Raw genomic sequence first — 17,185 nt, forward strand, 5'->3', positions numbered from 1 at the left:
AAATTATAATGTGACTGTAATGAATAATATCATTTTATTTCTATTTATAACTATTCACAATATTAATTTAACAATAATTTTTATTTGTTATAATTTATACCATATTCCAGTTAATTATTTTTTATATTAAATTATTAATATCCAAATACTTTCAATAATAAATAAAAAATGTTAAAATTTACTATTAATTACAGTTATAGAAAGTTTTCAATATTTCCTCATTGATTGTAATAAAACGATTATAAAACTATGAATTATTTGTACCAAATAAACTAATAAAAACTACTATGAACTTTTAAAACACATAATATGGACATACCCAATATGATAATGAAAAACAATCAAGAGGCTCTCAGTAGAATACCTCGAAAACAATTAAGAATAGAAGACACCAGCTTGTTAGTGATTTCCGCCATATATGGCATTCCTGATGTCATTGTTGCGAACATGACTTCCCCTGTTTTTTCGTCTCTTACTCGCATATTATATTATAACGGTCATTTACTAATTCCCAACGACACTCCATTTAACACCGAGCAAGTTCCGTTATACAGAATTCCATTTATTCCATCGTTGTTTGCACAAAACTATTTTTACATTGACTTTGCTAATTCATACACGACGGAAATGGTCAAACTGTCTGATGAATGTGTCTTAGAGTTCTCTGTTCTGACTGGGTTATCTTTACAATTGACTTTTTCAGTGATGAATTCCAATGATAAAATCACGTTCTCCACAGAAGGATTGATCACTTCAAATGGCATCAATTTCTTTTTTCCACCACTGAAGTTGAACTCGATTTTTGCATTAAAAGTGACATCAGACAAGGTCTGTTTTTATGTGGAAGGAAAAGTAATCAAAGAAATTCCGTTTCTTGTTGCGGGGTTCCAAATCAAAATGAGTTCCCCCAACAACATTCTTTTCATGTTAAATGACGGGATTTACCCAACAATTTTCGACTATGGAAAATTCAGACCATTTGCACTCCAAAACAGTACCCCTTTATTTGAAAACATCCCCCTCCACTTGCTCACTAAAATTCCGTATCAGAACGAAACTGATATGTCGGCACTGATATCGTCTGGAGTGGATTTTAACTTGATGGACTTTCGAAATAACAATTTACTGATGAGACACGCAGACTATTCGTTGTTTGCGTGCTGTCGCGTTGGGAACGACAGTGCTTTCAGAAAAATATTTCCGTCAGTCAAAAATTCTGTTAATCTCGGCACTGCGAAGAGTCTAATGCAAACTTTATTTATTACTAAATTCACAATAGGGAAGAAGAGGATTTTGATGGATATCGCCAAAGAGCATCCCTTCATTAATATTGTGTCGACTTTGGGATTGATTGGGACGGTAGGAAGTATCGAGCTCTTCCAAGACTTCTACGACTTCTTAGCGAAAGATAAAACAAAAGAGGAGCTTGGGCAGTTCGTCTATGAAGTGTTAATTAACACGATAATGGCGGGGAAGAAAGAAGTGTTCCAAACAATATGCTACACGGCTGCAATAACTAAGATGAACGAGCAGATGAAGATGGACATTGTCATTCATATCACCAAATATTGCACAGTAAATTACTTAAAGGAGTTTGCGTCTGGGATTAAAGAAAAGGACTTTTCAAAATATGAAGTTGGGGTGTCTCCATGGAGTGACAAGAGTGTGATTCAATACGCACTTGAGCTTGGATGCTCAAATAAAAACGCGTTGGAACAAGCTGCTCTGAACAACTTTGAAATGTTTCAAATCCTCATTGAGCTCGACCATTCCAAAATTAATAATAAAATCAATGGGCAGAGTCTGCTCCATATTGCAGTGCAAAAGGGTGACTCGAGACTCGCCAAGTTTCTTATTGAAAATGGTATTAATCGAGAAATACAAGACAGTAATGGGAAGACTGCATTGGATTTGGTAGTGCCAGGGACTGCAATAGGAAATTTGTTACTCCCATCTCCTAATATGTGTACGACAAGTGGCACATTGAAAGAAGATGTCTATGTTTTCTATACTAATTGTCAGAAGAAATACGTTCTAATTAAAGGACAGAAATTACTTCTTGGCGACTTTGGAGACCGAATGGGGAATGAAGCAAGCTGCGCCTTACCAGATACAAAAGAAAATTACTGGGAGAAGTGTCGGATCATGCGGGTGCAGACTTCTGAGGGGAAAATGATTCTTCTTGTGTCGAATAACATGTTGTACAAATCGAATGAAGTCAAGAAGAAAATTATCATCTGGGATCGAATCAATCCCGTTGTGGTGATCGACCCGATCGACATATTACTTGAGGAGCGTAACTGGTGCGTCTGCCAGAATGAGTTGTTTGTCATCTGTGAAAGTCCATTAGACTCCGAGACAAAACTACTGTATAAGAGTGAATTGAAGAGTGGCGCTTTATTCAAGTGTGTTGGGAAAAGCGAGTTAAAAACGCGCAGTGATGTGTTAATGAATGTTTCTGGTGTATTAGTACTTGTAGCCTTTTGCTATCAAGTTCTGAAAGATGGGAAAATGAAATATATAGTCGACCCAACGCAACCGAGTTTTGATCACTTCTATGTGTATAGTGGAGAAGAGTGGCACGAGTGGTTTATAAGTTCGATAGAGGATCTTCCGTTAATCGAAGTGGTTGAGGTGTGTGTCTGTGATGAGTCGCATATTGTGTTATTTGGGACTGAAACGATCCATTTCATTTTAGACGTTTTTGCCACTTCGATACTTTCATTCAGAACGCCAGATGTTCTCAATGAGGACAAGACTATTAGTTGTGCTGGAAATGTCATTGTCAACAACAAAAAGGTCTATTTGAATAGCGCGATACTGACTAAAGCACAAAGCTTTGCTTTGTTATTAGCAAAGGTGTATTTCAAAACGGTTTTTATTATCAAGTGCAGTGATACAAATTTGTTCTATGAAGTGTCACTCATAAAGAAGTTCGATTTCTTTAGAGAGATGATAGAGAGCGGCGTGACCGAAGTGCAAGTGACAATGTGTGGAGGTGTTGTTCGTGTAGTAATGGGGATGATAATATGTGGGACGAAACTGTATTGCGACAAAAATGCGATGAAATTCAACACCCAACTCTTCTTCGACGAAATCATTAAGAACACACCCGTGCAATTCAAAAACGACACAAAGAACTTGGAAGTTCTTTTTACAGAAAATTACAACGATTGGAAGCAAAAGTTCTCGTTTTCACAAGGAGAAGGCGACGTCGACTTATTAGTCGAAGGAGAAAAAGTCCGAGCGTATAAGTGGATTATCACGACACTATTCCCGTCATTCTTTTGGGTGTTAGAAGACAACATTCATGAAATTACAGTAAAGGATGAATTACTCGCAAGACTGGCAAAAAGTTTCGACGATTTTGATAAGCCGATTTGGGCAGACTACATCGCGGCGTATATCTCGGAAAGTATTGAAGGGATGGAGGATTAGGTGTTGATTCATGTGATAATTATAGTTAGTTAATTAAATTAATTTTATTATTCTTTAATGCAACGAATTCCTCAATCTCATAATTAAAAATTGAAAACCTCAAAGTTTGTTTAATAAAAAAATACTGTTATAATGTTTATTTGATATTTATAACCAAATAATCAAAAAACAACAAAAAGGAGTGAAAAGCTGTCGATTACTTATTTCTTGGCAAGGCAGAATTTATAGAAATTCTCGAAAGTGACTTTTCCGTCAGTGACATAATCGTGGATTTCAGTTGGGAAAGCTTCTTCAAGGATTTCAAGATTGACAATCTTGATGAATGGATAGATTTCTTTCACATCAAGACTGTAATCACCTTTCTGGAAGGCAATGTAGATCTCTTTCTTCTTCTCGAAATCGCCATCAAGTTGAATGAAATAAAACATGTAGATGAATTCTTTGAGCTCAAGCTTCTCATCATGATTTCCATCAGCAATGGTATAAAGGCCATCTGAAACAGCTCTGTCAGTCACACCAAGTCCCTTGATACCTTCGAAGAATTCGGCTCTGTCGAGTCCGCCGTCGTGGTTGGTGTCGAGTTTGGCGAATGTGGCTTTAAGTCCTTCAATATTGATTGACATGTTTTAATGATTTATCATCTCTCAAAATTCCTTAAATAGAATCGCTTTATTTATAGTCATTTAAATAGTTTAAAAACCAGTGTTTTGCTTTTTAAATTTCAACAAGAAAGAAGAATATTATAATATTCTGTTATGCTGTGAATTAGGGATGTTTATTTAAATTATAACCAATTGTTATATTCGCAGTAATTGGTTGTTTTCTAAAACGTGTTATAATGTGGCGCCTTAGAATATTTTTACATGAATTCACTGCAATTTGTTGGGATTGTCCCATAAAAAGGGGAGAAACTGATATTATGGATGATATTGTAGATTGAGTTTTTTGAACTTGAAATGTTTTAAATAGGAAATTATAGTCTAAACGTGTGTAAAAAACGGGACAATAAAAACGAGATTTGTAAGAAAAAAAAAACAAGTTAAAGATTTGTAAGAAATCAAAATAGAAAAAATAGATTGATTAATAAATATCGATGTCGCATAAATAATTACTATAAAATGACCATAATCCCTCTTTGTTTTATTATATTTTTTAGATGTACTATATATATAGTAAACATAATTATATTATTATAATTTATAATTATGTTTTATCATAATTTGATTTCCCAAAAATGTAAAATAATAAATAATACGATTAAAAAATTAATTTATAAAATAATATAAATAATTATAAATAATGTTCAATAGTTTGTGAGAAGTTTAATTTAAATACATTATATTTTTGTAGATATAATGTATTTAATATATATATAATAATAATATAAATTATATATACCATAGTGTTTATATACTATTCATAACTATATTATTAACAATAAACTGATCTATTGTTAATAATAAAATAATTATAATACTTTTATATTTTGCTATTCATTTTGGTAAGTAAAAGTTTTTTTTTATGGTAAATGAAATATTTTTAAATATAATTAAATGTAACCATTTACAAAAAAATGAAAATGTTATTGTTTAATTGAATACAACAATTTATTCCTAAAATATTATTGAACACAAGTCAAGTGATTTATGAATCGGGAAATCTCGAGGTTATAAACAACTTTCCCTTTTTTTAAACATTTACAATATATATAACTTTACACAGTTTATAGATAAAAAACATCAAAAAGTGTATATATATATCCCGGTAAATTAGGCAGGGTCGGCCAAACGATCATGTTATTGAAAAAAAACTTAAAAAACAAAAAAATGGTAAATAACATTGATTTTTTTAATTAATTATTTATATCAGACAAAACACAATTATTCTTTACCAAAAAATGAAAAAAAAAGAAACAAAACGATAAATAATTTAAAAGACGTAATTTAAGGTTATTTTGAATATTAAAAGAAGAATTCATTTTGGATTCTTTATTATATTATTATATAAAGATAAAATCTTAAAACAAATAAAACAAACACCTGTCAAAGTAGATTGGATACAAGACAAGTTGGCGGATAAAATAGATACTAAAACATTTTATTGCATCATTTGTGGTAAAATTATGAGCTGTAATGGTTTAAATTTACATACTTTACAACACAAAACAATATTTGCTAATATAGAACTTAAAGAATGTTTGATAAAATCGTATTTTAATGGAAAACAATTTTCAATTAATTGTGAAGGTAAAGGAATTGATTCTTATTTTTTTGAAAACCAATTAGAAAATGAATATAACACAAGAAATAAGATAAAAGAAACAAACATGACTATTGCTCAAATAATATCTGAAAATGATTTATTATGTAAAACAGATGTAATTAAAAATATAATACAAATAATTATTCAAGTTGCCGAAGAATTTGGAATTAACACAATAAATAAACTAAGTCTTTCAAGAACATCAATGAGGCGATTCTCAGAAACTGTATTTGAAAAAGAAGAAGAGAAAAAGTTATACATAATACAAGAATCTAAATATGTTTCAATCCAGACTGATGAGTCAAAGATACACTCACATTCTCAATACATTTTTTGTTGTTGTACAATTAACCAAGAAATTATAATACATAATTTTATATTAGAAATGTCAACGCTCGAAACCAAATCAACATAAAAAGAAAAATATTCAATAAATTAAAAGTTATAATAGATAAATACAAAATTAGCCAAAGCAAAATTATTTCAATAACCACAGATGGGGGTGCCAACGTGAATGGCAAAAACAGTGGTGCCGCGACATTATTTTGTGAATATATCAACATGGTTCCAAAACAATTACAATGTGATAAAAATTGGTGTTATTGTCACAAAATTAATTTGATATCCAAATCACTTGAATCAATATCCACTGTAAGCAAATTTGTTAATTTTTTCAGAACAATTTGTAACTTTTTGATAGAAGATTCAATCTGGAGCAAAACACACAATTCGGCAGTACCAACTGATTGTTGTACACGATGGTTAAGTGTTGGGGAAATAATTGTGTTTGTTTACAATAATTGGAGCGATATTGAATTAAGATTGTTGGAAATGTGTGTTGAATATACTGTTATTGATGATGTTGATATATTAGAATGTATATTGTTTTTTCAAAATAAAAATAACTATTTTATAACTTCTTTTTTAATTGATACAATTGTAAAATTGAACAATTTAAACAAAAATTTACAAATTGAAAATGGGTTAATTGTGAAAGAAACTGGTAAAATTGTTAATTTTTACAACAATAATAATGACAAAAGCACCAAATTAAATATCAACGATTATTTTGTATTTGAAAATATAAATAATTGTAATGTGGTTATTTGTTCGGCACAAAAAGAGTTGTTTTTGGAAATATCAGAAAAAATTAAAAAAGGAATCGAGTTGAGATTTATTTGTGTTAAATTTAATGGTTTTGAAAGTACAAGTAATTTGGTTTACTCAAATTTGGAAATTTATACATTGTTTGCCTTATATTTTGGCAAAATAATAAAAAACAAACAAACTGTTATACCTTTACAACTCAAATATTTGTTGGAAAAAATTGTTCAACTTAGAACCGTTGTCAATGATGAAATAGAGTTCGTGTTAGTTAAAAACATGGATGTAAATTGTTTTGATATTTACTCTTATGTTGATATAATTAAAATATATCCAAAATTGTGGAATTTTTATTTGTATATCTCTGCTGTATTTCCAACAAGTACAATGAGTGAATCTGGTTTTTCTATAGCAAAAAATACCTGGCAACCAAACATTTCATTTTCTTCATTCAACGCTAGAGTCGTGCTTAAAAAGAACAAATCAATATTGTAATCAAAAAACAATTTTTTAATTGAAAGATTTTGAAATGTTGTTTAATTTGTTAACTATCGTTTTATTGATTTAAAAAAACAATTTTACATCAAATTTTTTTATTTGAATTATTATTTACAACTTGCTAAAACTAAATAAATAATGACACGTATTTGAGATTGCCACGAAGTTGTTTAAAAACTGGATCTTGGCCGACCCTGAATTAGGTTAATAATATATAATTTAACTTTAAAAAATATCTGGTGTTAATTTTTTGTAATATTTCACATTTTTTTTATAACAACCACGGTCTCCAGTTTTAGGGGGACCGAACACATAGGTTTGGGGTTTATTTTCTCAAAATCGTCGAGAAAACAAAAGAAAAATAAAAACAAGAGACAAAAGAAAAATAACAATTTTAATGATTTTCTTTTTCATAACACAATTTTTTTTAATTTAATAAAAAAGTGAGCTAAGCAAAATGTCGATTTTCTGATAATATAATATTGAGGGGGAAAATGTTATTTGTATAAAAACTAAAAATAAAAAAACAAAATTGTTGAAGGGAATCGGGGAAGTGTTGAAAAAATAGAATTAAAACATTTATTATAATAAGATCATTCGACGTAAAATTTTGGGAAAAACACAACAAATTCAAATTGTAAATAAAGTTGAAACATAGATGGTTTAAAAATATTAAAATAAATGGAATTGATTACTATAACTTTTATTGTGAAGATTGTTATAAGTTCATTTGATTTAACACAAATCGAATTTATTATTATTGATTAACATATTATAATTATTATAATTATTATAATTTTTAAAACAATTCAAACCAAACCCACCTTAACAGGTTTTATTTTTTGTGTGTTTTTTTCTGTTAATTTATTTCACCATAATACCGTTTTTGCTTCAATCTATTTTTTGAATAATAAAAACTTAGCCTTACTATTTTTTATTTATATTAAACCATTACTTTGAAAGTATAACTATGATAATATTTTCATTTGATTTTATAAAGTAATAATGATATTAATGTAATTATATCATTTTATTGATAGTAAATAACGACATTGTAAATACACCAAGGTTTTACTGTTTTTAAACAATAACGATAACGATGTTGTCCCGAAGATGATAGTTAGAGTAATAATTTTTTACTTTCGACGCGTTGTTTAAGAAACAATATTCACAATTATTTTTTTGTCAAATTGAATATGTTTGAAAAATATATTATATTTGAAAGAACATAGATAATGGTGTTTGTTTTGATAGTCTAATTGATCTTGTTATTCCGCTATTTTTTATCACTAATTAATAATTAGTTTATTTTTTGAAACAAAAAATATAGTTGTTTTTAAGAATTATATAGTTTGTTTTATTTTTCAATTTTATTTTCACCAACTCAGAATTTTTGTTCACATCTCAAAAATAATCAAATTAAATTTTAGATAGATTTTTAGTAAAAAAATAAAACAATCACACCAATAAGTTGAATAAAAACAACGGAACGTATTACGGAGAATTGACAAAAACGCAAAACAGACAAGTCAGCAAACTATTATCTTTTCAATTCATTGAACTACAACAAACTGTGTTATAGAATGTATTAAAACTATAAGTAAACATGTTTGTTTAATGTAATGTATATATTATTTTATATATTCAATAACAATGACATTCAAGGTGGTTGAAATGTACTTGATAGTGAATCTGTTTTGGACACTCCAAGTACATCGCCTAATACTAAAAATTTTATCGGCTTGAAAATATATGTCTCGGGATTTTTGATGTTTCTATTGAGTAAATCCCGAAAAAATATAAAAATTATATCTTCGATATAATATCTTATTTAAACTAGTTGTTATTTGTTAGTTGGTTTGAGTAATATCCTTGTGCAGAAAAATGTTAAGAAAAAATAAAACAGGCATGACAGTCTTTTTTAAAAGACCAAACGACAAAAAAAGAAAAAAATAACACTGCCTAATAAAAAAATTAACAGGGAAACAAGGAAACGTGTTAAGCACAATTCAATTACTCTTTATTATTTTTTCGTCCTTTTGAATTGAATTACCATTGATTTTCAAAAATTATGGGTTTATATATTATTTAACTATAATAAAACAATAAAAATATTAGACTATGATTAATCGAATTATATTAAAGTCCAAATCATATTAATTTTAATATAAATATGTATTTGTTAATCCAAAAATGCATTTATTGTTACATTTCAACTTTATTGAAACAAACAAGTACCATTTTTTGTGTATTGTGTGGCATTGCTTGGTAATTGATTATTCCCGATTTTGTATTTAAAAAATACCATATTGTTTTATATCCTATTGGGCCCGATAAACAAAACAAAAGATTAATGATGATAATAACTATTTTTCACTCCATTAAGAAGTTACATAAAATGCGCTCATATAATGTCATTATTTTTGTAAAACATTTTTTCACAAAAATAATTGTATAAATTATTTTCCAAAAATGTTTGATAGATGGTTTTCTTCTTTACATTTCACAAGACAATATCAACATTTCCGATTTTCTGGGACAAAAAACAAAAACACCAACTCAAAAATGTAATAATTATTAAAAAGCGTTTAATTTACCAAAGATTATTTTGAAAAAAGCACATTTATTTCTAATCGTGTTGTTGTGACAAAACTAAATATTAATCACCATATTATGTCTGTTTTGGAATCATAGATTATTTCTCATTTGTCATTGATCAAATCCCAAAATATTAGTATAATCATGGCCAAATCAAACAAAATATTGTATAATATATTTACTAAAAAATATAGTATTAATTTTCGCTTTGAAAAATGGTAAATTTTTATTAGTTTTGTCCATTCTCTTGTTTTTCCCATTGAAAAATGTAAATTTTTTTAATTATTTACCAAATTATCATTTTGCCTCAAAATGCTTGTTATTTTGCCATTTCTTTTATTCGTTTACAATTTTCCATAATCTTTATACTCTTTTTTTTCTTGTTTTCCCCGAAAAAAATAGAGAAAAAAAGGTAATTATAATCAATTTCTTACTAATAATTATTAAAAAATAAACCAAGTTTTATCGAATTTTGGAAAACCTAAGTGTTCGACCTCCCCCCAATTCTGGAGACCGTGTTAACAACTACATAATTTAACATTAAAAAAACAATAATAAATAATAAAATAATACTATATATAGTTATTTATGAAAAACATAGAGAGAGTCTGAAAAGGGTTTTCCAAAAAATAGGGAAAAAGAGAGAAATTAAAAAATAGATGGACAAAGTGACTCCGTTAATCATCAACTCTCGCTTTGTCAAAATACAGGGCGACTTATATGAATACTTTGACCTCCGAAAAACGATAGTCCCAAAAGACTGTGGAGACAACAACATAGCAATTCAACACAGCACAACACTTCCACACAACGAAAACATCGACAAAACAAAGAGTTTCGATAATTTACCAAAAACCCCGGTGCAACTCCCAGACTTCTCACACGTATTCTCCCCAACTCCTTTTGAGGTCTTGCGACAAAATGAAAAGGAAAAATCCAATGATAAGCAAATAGTGACTTCCAAACCACTTTACACAAAAATAACTCACATTCCTCAAATAACAGACATCACCCCAATACAAACACCGGACCAACAAACAGAAATGTTACAAGACGACGTTCCAATGAACAACGAAACACCACGACCAAATCACACACCATCGTTGCAGAAAGAAGAACAGTTGTACCCGGGGTCCAAGTCCGAGTTGGAGAGTTTTTGCCCAAGTAATGCGGAGCATATATCACCGGAACAAAAGAGTGAGGAAGACCCACATATTGTGGTCAACTTAAAGACACTCCAAATATTCAAAGTCATCACAAAGTATATTCCAAGTAATGGCAATCACCCAAATAAAATGTTCAAGTACTACGTGCCATCAACTCAACTGTTTTACACGACATACCCAGAGGACAAAGTCATGTACTTAGTACGGTGGGAAAAATTTTCATATCTTGAAGCGACGTGGATTTTAGAGAAGGAGGTGTGTGCAGAAAATGATCGAAAAGGTCTTGTGAAGAAGTTTGAACACGACTGGAAGTATCACAAATATTTATCAAATCAAGTAATTAAGGCCTCTTGTTACCCCGAAATTGATGAAATTGTCCCCCGCAGCTTTTTAGTTCCAAGTAAGATCTTAACTGAAATTGATCGCAGAGACCAAAGTGGAAATGTCATCAAGATGTATCTAGTGAAATGGGTGTTAGGGAGAGAGGTTTTTGTCTCTGAAGAGACCACATCGATGTTTGTCGAGGAGAATTATCACAACATTTTTAATCGGTTTAAGAACAGTGGTGGAGCCTTCCCAATTGAATTTACAATGACACAAATGAACGCGAAAATGGCTGGAGAGAATATATTAGAGAAGTATGACGTATTAACGATTTGTGGAGGGTTTGGGAAAAGGAGCGTCGGACTTGGGTTATTTGGAGAACTGATGACGGGAGAAAATAAGAGGGGGATCATCTACTGTGAAGGGTCGAGTTTCAGCTATTACACCGACCAATTGCAATTCTTGTTTCCTGGGAGAAATGTGACTTATATTAACTCGTTACCGACATCGTCACAACTTGAAGGGTTGCTTGAACTTGAGTTGTACGACAATGAAGGGGAAATGAAGTCACAAATAGTGGTGATGTGTTGCAAACACTTTGCGTTCAATCAGGAAATACAATTTGATGTTGGGTTTGTCGATTTCCGGAGTGATGAAACCATTAAAATAGAGAAGTGTGACAAATATATCTTTGTGGGAGAGAACATTAAAAAGGAGTGGGTCAAAAAGGTCACCGGGAAGAAATGTGGGGAGGTGGAAGTGAAAGAGCACTGGCGGCCACATATATCGGAAGTTGTGATCATCGAAAAAATGACGGAGGAACAGTTAGTTGAGTATTGGCAAATAGAAAGAGGGGAAGAGAGTGAGGGGAAGTGTGAGGTTCTTCGGAGGATGTGTGAACAAAAGACTCTACTAGTGACCACCATATGTGATAAACAATTCGAGAGATATAGAAAGCTGGGAAGCGTGTGGTAGTGATTGGTCGCTATCAAAGTTTTTAAAAAGTATTGTTGACAAATTTGAAGGTGAGATAATCCAGTGGGAACGATCAGAATTAGTACCATCGAGTGTTATAACGGCTCAAGTGATTTGTGTAGAGACGAGTGGCATAGGGGAAGGGATTGATTTAAGTCAGAATGAATTCAGTGTAATAATTGGTGATTATTCTGAGGAGGAAATCAAAGTGATTCATCGCCAAATGCGAATGGGGACGAAATGTGACTTAAAAATCATTCGGATTGTCTCTGGGTTCACACGCTTTGAGGAGAATTTACTCCACGAGAAGTTAAAAGGCGACAAGAAGTGGAAGCGTGGGCGGCGTGGGAAAGGGCGGTGGAGGAAAAAAGAGAATGAGGACCCAACAAAACGTCGTGAGAAGTATGAGGAGATGATACAACAGGGGAGAAATGAGTTACAATTTAAATATGAGTTAATGGATACTGAAGTGATTGTACAGAAAGCTTTAGAGAGTGAAGAGAGTGAGATGGTTCTCATTGAATCCAACAATCAAGAAATTGAAAGTTATGAAAAAGACGAAATAATCGACGCACAGCATTCGATGAAACTCGATGACAATGAAAGTTCGTTTCCTTTGGACGAAAACGAGATTTTCATCGAACAAATTGATAAGATGGAACGAGAGAAATTCGGTCGTCAAGTCAAAATGGAAGTTGAGAAAGTCGGAAAGTTGGAAAAAGTTGAGAAAATCGAAATTCCGGAAACCCCGAAAATTACAGAGAAAATCGAAACGACGGAAAACGACGAGAAAGGCGAAAAAGCTGTACTTTTGAACTGCGAAACTCCTAAACTCGCGACGACTTCGGCGGCGCAGACGGTTAAGAGTTTGGACGGCGGCAAGAAGTTCACCCAAATTGAGACTTTTGGAAAGGAGGTGATAGCGCCAAATAACAAAGAAGTGAATATAACAGAACTTCCTCAGATGATTGCAAACTCCGACACAAGAGAAAAAGTCGACGACCGCAAACGCGTCTCCAATGAAGTGATTTTACGCGATGATGAATTTACAATGACACGAGAATTGATAGTCCAAAAAATGAAAATGAATGGGATTGGGGAAAGGGAGTCACGCGAGATCAGTTGCAAACTGGTGAAGACGATGGAAAGGTATGGTGTCGATAAGTATTATTGGCCATCAAGTTGGAGAGAGGACTTCCGAAAAGAGGTCTTAAACACAGTCACCACATTTGTTGAGCGAATTCGGGAGGTTGTAGTGAGTGAAAAATTGTACGAGAGTGGAGAGAGGTACATGAAAGTAGTCAACGCAATGAAAGAAATTAGTGATCTTTCATTTGAAAGAGAAGCAATTAGTGTGGAAGGAGTCTGGGGGATGGCTGGAGACTTAATTTTGATAGAAGAAGCCGCGAAGAGTGGAGTCGAGTGTTTTTCAATTTGGATGGAAAACCCACTCATAAAATTTCTCGTTGAAAAGATGGGCTTAGAGAGTGAGAACGACAAGATGAATTTCTTGAAACAGCGCCTGGATGCGTTGATTGGGTTTAAGAAAAGGTGTGGATATGGGATGAAAAGGTGTGTCTGATAGTTTATAATTTGGTTTTGTAAATTGGTAGTTGCGTTAGTTATCTTACAGTAGATTGTTCTCATTTGTTATTCGATTTTTCTAAGATTTTTGAACAACTAATAAAAAGTGTTAGTTTTGACATAATCGCACAGTCGATTTTCTATTCAAATAGTAACAAAATATTATTAAGTCATCAATTCAAGTAATTTAAATTCAGTTTATTGGAAACTAAGGTGTTCAAATTGAATCAAGTTATAATAAGGAAACACAGAAGAAAATAGAGTTGAAAAAATATAGATCTCTAAAAATCAACAAAAGATGTGTTACTAAAATTACACTTTTAAAAACAGCTATTTTTCTCCTTGACAAGCAGGAAATTGTCGTATTTTTACATGGAAAAAACGAATGCATTTCAAAATGATATGACTTTACTTTCAAAAAAATGCAGTACGTCGGGTAATTTGAAAAAAATAATTTGTGAATAAATTATTGAATAAATGTATGAAAAAAAGTACTAAAAACAGCGAAGGTCTTTTGGAAAAAATGGCAAAAAAAACGGTATTATGTAAATGTTTGTATTATAATAAAAGTTAAAAAACAAATGACAAATGATAAAAATGTAATTAAATTAACCATAAATATTAGAATATGACACCAATAAAACAAATAATTTGAATAATCAATAAAAATTGAATTGAACAAAACAACAAACAGAATTATGAAATATTTAAAGGAAAATCGCGGCAATACGTGTATGTTTATTTCCAAAGGGAGGAGTTCCCGAAAGGGTGGAGAAAAGCATTTGTAATACCCAAATAACAAAGATTGGAGATCTTTGAGTTTTTTTTGGATATAAAAGATCGATCGAAATAATGAAAGCAAAACCAAGATGAGCATCTCATTTAACATCAATTACATCACAATTCCTGACCAAATGTTGTACGTAGTCTTCGACGACGGTAAAGAGGTCGAACTTAAATGGACCACAGGACATAATTGGGTCGGGGAATGTAACATTAATGTACCAAAAACTTGCACTTGGTACTATATTGTAAGAAGCTATGCAACTAAAATAGATCTCAGAATCGAAGAAGTCATTGGAACTCGAACATATACTTTCACTAAGAATTGCCATGTTAAAGACTGGTGGTATTATCCGTTTTTGACAGATGTAGAGGAGGTCGGGTCTGAAGAAGAAGAAGCTGAAAAACAGAAGACACTTGAAGAAGAAAGAAAGAAAGTAGAAAAGGAAATGGTTGAGAAGAAAGCAAAGGAAGAAGCCGAAAAACTTGCTAAGGAAAAGAAAGAAAAAGAACAGGCAGAACGTATTGCTAAAGAAAAACAAGAAAAGGACGCTAAAGAACAAGCTGAGAAGGAAAAGAAAGCAAAAGAGGAAGCTGAGAAATTAGAAAAAGAAAAAGCTGAAGCAGAACGTAAAGCCAAAGAACAAGCAGAAAAACTTGCCAAAGAGAAAGAGGTGAAAGAGAAACAAGAGAAGGAAGCTGCTGAGAAATTAGCTAAAGAGAAGGCTGAAGCTGAGAAGAAAGCCAAGGAAGAGGCGGAGCGACTTGCCAAAGAAAAAGCTGAGGCTGAACGCAAAGCTAAAGAATTGAAAGAAAAACAAGAGAAGGAGGCCAAAGAAGCTGCTGAAGCTGAGAAATTGGCAAAAGAAAAAGCTGAAGCCGAACGTATTGCTAAGGAACAAGCTGAGAAAGAAAAGAAAGCAAAAGAGGAAGCTGAAAAGTTAGCGAAGGAAAAGGCCGAAAAAGAGGCAAAAGAATTGAAGGAAAAAGAGGAAAAAGAAAAAAAAGAGAGAGAAGAGGCTGAGAAGAAAGCTAAAGAAGAGAGTTTGTTGTATTTTTATAATAAAGAACGTTTTATTGTGAATATAAAGGATAGTAACAATTGATGGTAAATACGTCATAATTATAAACTATAATTAGCGCAGTAATGAATTTATCATTCTTTAATTCTAAGTATTATACTTTAATAGAAATAATACTTAAGTAAGTATATTATTTATTTTACAATTAAAATAATAAAACTAACAGATAGAAAAAAAAGAGGAAGAAAGACTTTTGAAGGAAAAGATTGAAAAAGAAAAGAAAGCCAAAGAAGATACTGAACGAATTGCGAAGGAAAAACAAGAAAAAGAAGCTGCTGAGAAATTAGAAAAAGAAAAAGCTGAAGCAGAACGTAAAGCCAAAGAACAAGCTGAGAAGGAAAAGAAAGCAAAGGAAGAAGCTGAAAAGTTGGCGAAGGAAAAGGCAGAAAAAGAGGCAAAAGAATTGAAAGAGAGAGAAGAGGCAGAACGTATTGCTAAAGAGAAGGCTGAAAAAGAAGCAAAAGAAAAGGCTGAAGCTGAGAAGAAAGCCAAGGAAGAAGCTGAAAAACTTGCCAAAGAGAAAGAGGAGAAAGAAAAGAAAGCCAAAGAAGAGGCAGAAAAGTTGGCGAAAGAACAAGCCGAAAAAGAAAAGAAAGCTAAAGAAGCTGCAGAGAAGAAGGCCAAAGAATTGAAAGAGCGAGAGGAGAAGTTGGCGAAAGAGAAAGCGGAACATGAAAAGAAAGCGAAAGAACTTGCGGAGCGGAAAGCCGCGAAAGAGAAGAAAGAGAAAGAAGAGCGAGAGAAGAAGGAGAAAGAACTAGCAGAGAAACATGCCAAAGAAGAGAAAGAACGACTTGAGAAGGAACGCAAAGCAAAGGAATCTGCGGAGAGAAAGGAAAAGGAAAAGCGCGTGAAAGAACTTCCACAACTTGATGAGAATGTTGGATTCTTCCCAGTTGGAGAAAGGGGAAGTCCAAAGAATTCGGCTAACAAATCATCTGAGAAAAAGTCGGACGAAGAAATACCAGCAGCAAAAACTTCCGCTACAAAACACTCGTTGAAGAATTCAAAGATCTTCGAACAAATTAGTAAGTATGAGGAACTCTCAAAGAAAGGAAAGGAATCGGCTGATAGACTGAAAACAACTGGTAGTACATCGGGAAGAAAGTCGTATGGGAAATCACCAGTCAAGTCACCAAGTAAATAAATACACATTCTTTTAATATGGTTGGTAGAAGTATTAATATATAATATATTTCATTATAAAATAAAAATGGCTGGAATAGTTAATTGAATAGTATATATTTACTATATGTGTGTGTCATTCAATAAATAATAACTTTTAATAAAAATAATAATAAAATTTCAGAATTATTATATTTAATTTTTAAATTAATAAGGATTTAAAAATGAAATTGAAAAAAAATGTCA

At 31.6% G+C, this 17,185-nt stretch overlaps 4 protein-coding genes across 4 annotated transcripts; 3 read left to right on the top strand and 1 right to left on the bottom strand.

The window, feature by feature from the left end:
- Positions 1 to 309: 309 nt before the first annotated feature.
- On the top strand, positions 310 to 3,438 carry EIN_094110 (hypothetical protein; the record flags this gene model as incomplete). Its single annotated transcript, XM_004253947.1, has 1 exon — positions 310 to 3,438. The coding sequence occupies one exon, from the start codon at positions 310 to 312 to the stop codon at positions 3,436 to 3,438; it is 3,129 nt and encodes a 1,042-aa protein (XP_004253995.1).
- A 200-nt stretch (positions 3,439 to 3,638) lies between these two features.
- On the bottom strand, positions 3,639 to 4,061 carry EIN_094120 (hypothetical protein; the record flags this gene model as incomplete). Its single annotated transcript, XM_004253948.1, has 1 exon — positions 3,639 to 4,061. One exon carries the CDS (start codon positions 4,059 to 4,061, stop codon positions 3,639 to 3,641), a length of 423 nt encoding a protein of 140 aa, XP_004253996.1.
- A 6,498-nt stretch (positions 4,062 to 10,559) lies between these two features.
- EIN_094130 (hypothetical protein) lies at positions 10,560 to 12,365 on the top strand (the record flags this gene model as incomplete). The annotated part of the gene is made up of 1 exon (XM_004253949.1): positions 10,560 to 12,365. One exon carries the CDS (start codon positions 10,560 to 10,562, stop codon positions 12,363 to 12,365), a length of 1,806 nt encoding a protein of 601 aa, XP_004253997.1.
- Positions 12,366 to 12,588: 223 nt separating this feature from the next.
- Positions 12,589 to 13,947, top strand: EIN_094140 (hypothetical protein; the record flags this gene model as incomplete). Its single annotated transcript, XM_004253950.1, has 1 exon — positions 12,589 to 13,947. The coding sequence occupies one exon, from the start codon at positions 12,589 to 12,591 to the stop codon at positions 13,945 to 13,947; it is 1,359 nt and encodes a 452-aa protein (XP_004253998.1).
- Positions 13,948 to 17,185: the final 3,238 nt, after the last annotated feature.

The sequence above is a fragment of the Entamoeba invadens genome, assembly GCF_000330505.1.
Source record: "Entamoeba invadens IP1 unplaced genomic scaffold scaff_1105074725199, whole genome shotgun sequence".
Taxonomy (NCBI): Eukaryota; Evosea; order Mastigamoebida; family Endamoebidae; genus Entamoeba; species Entamoeba invadens.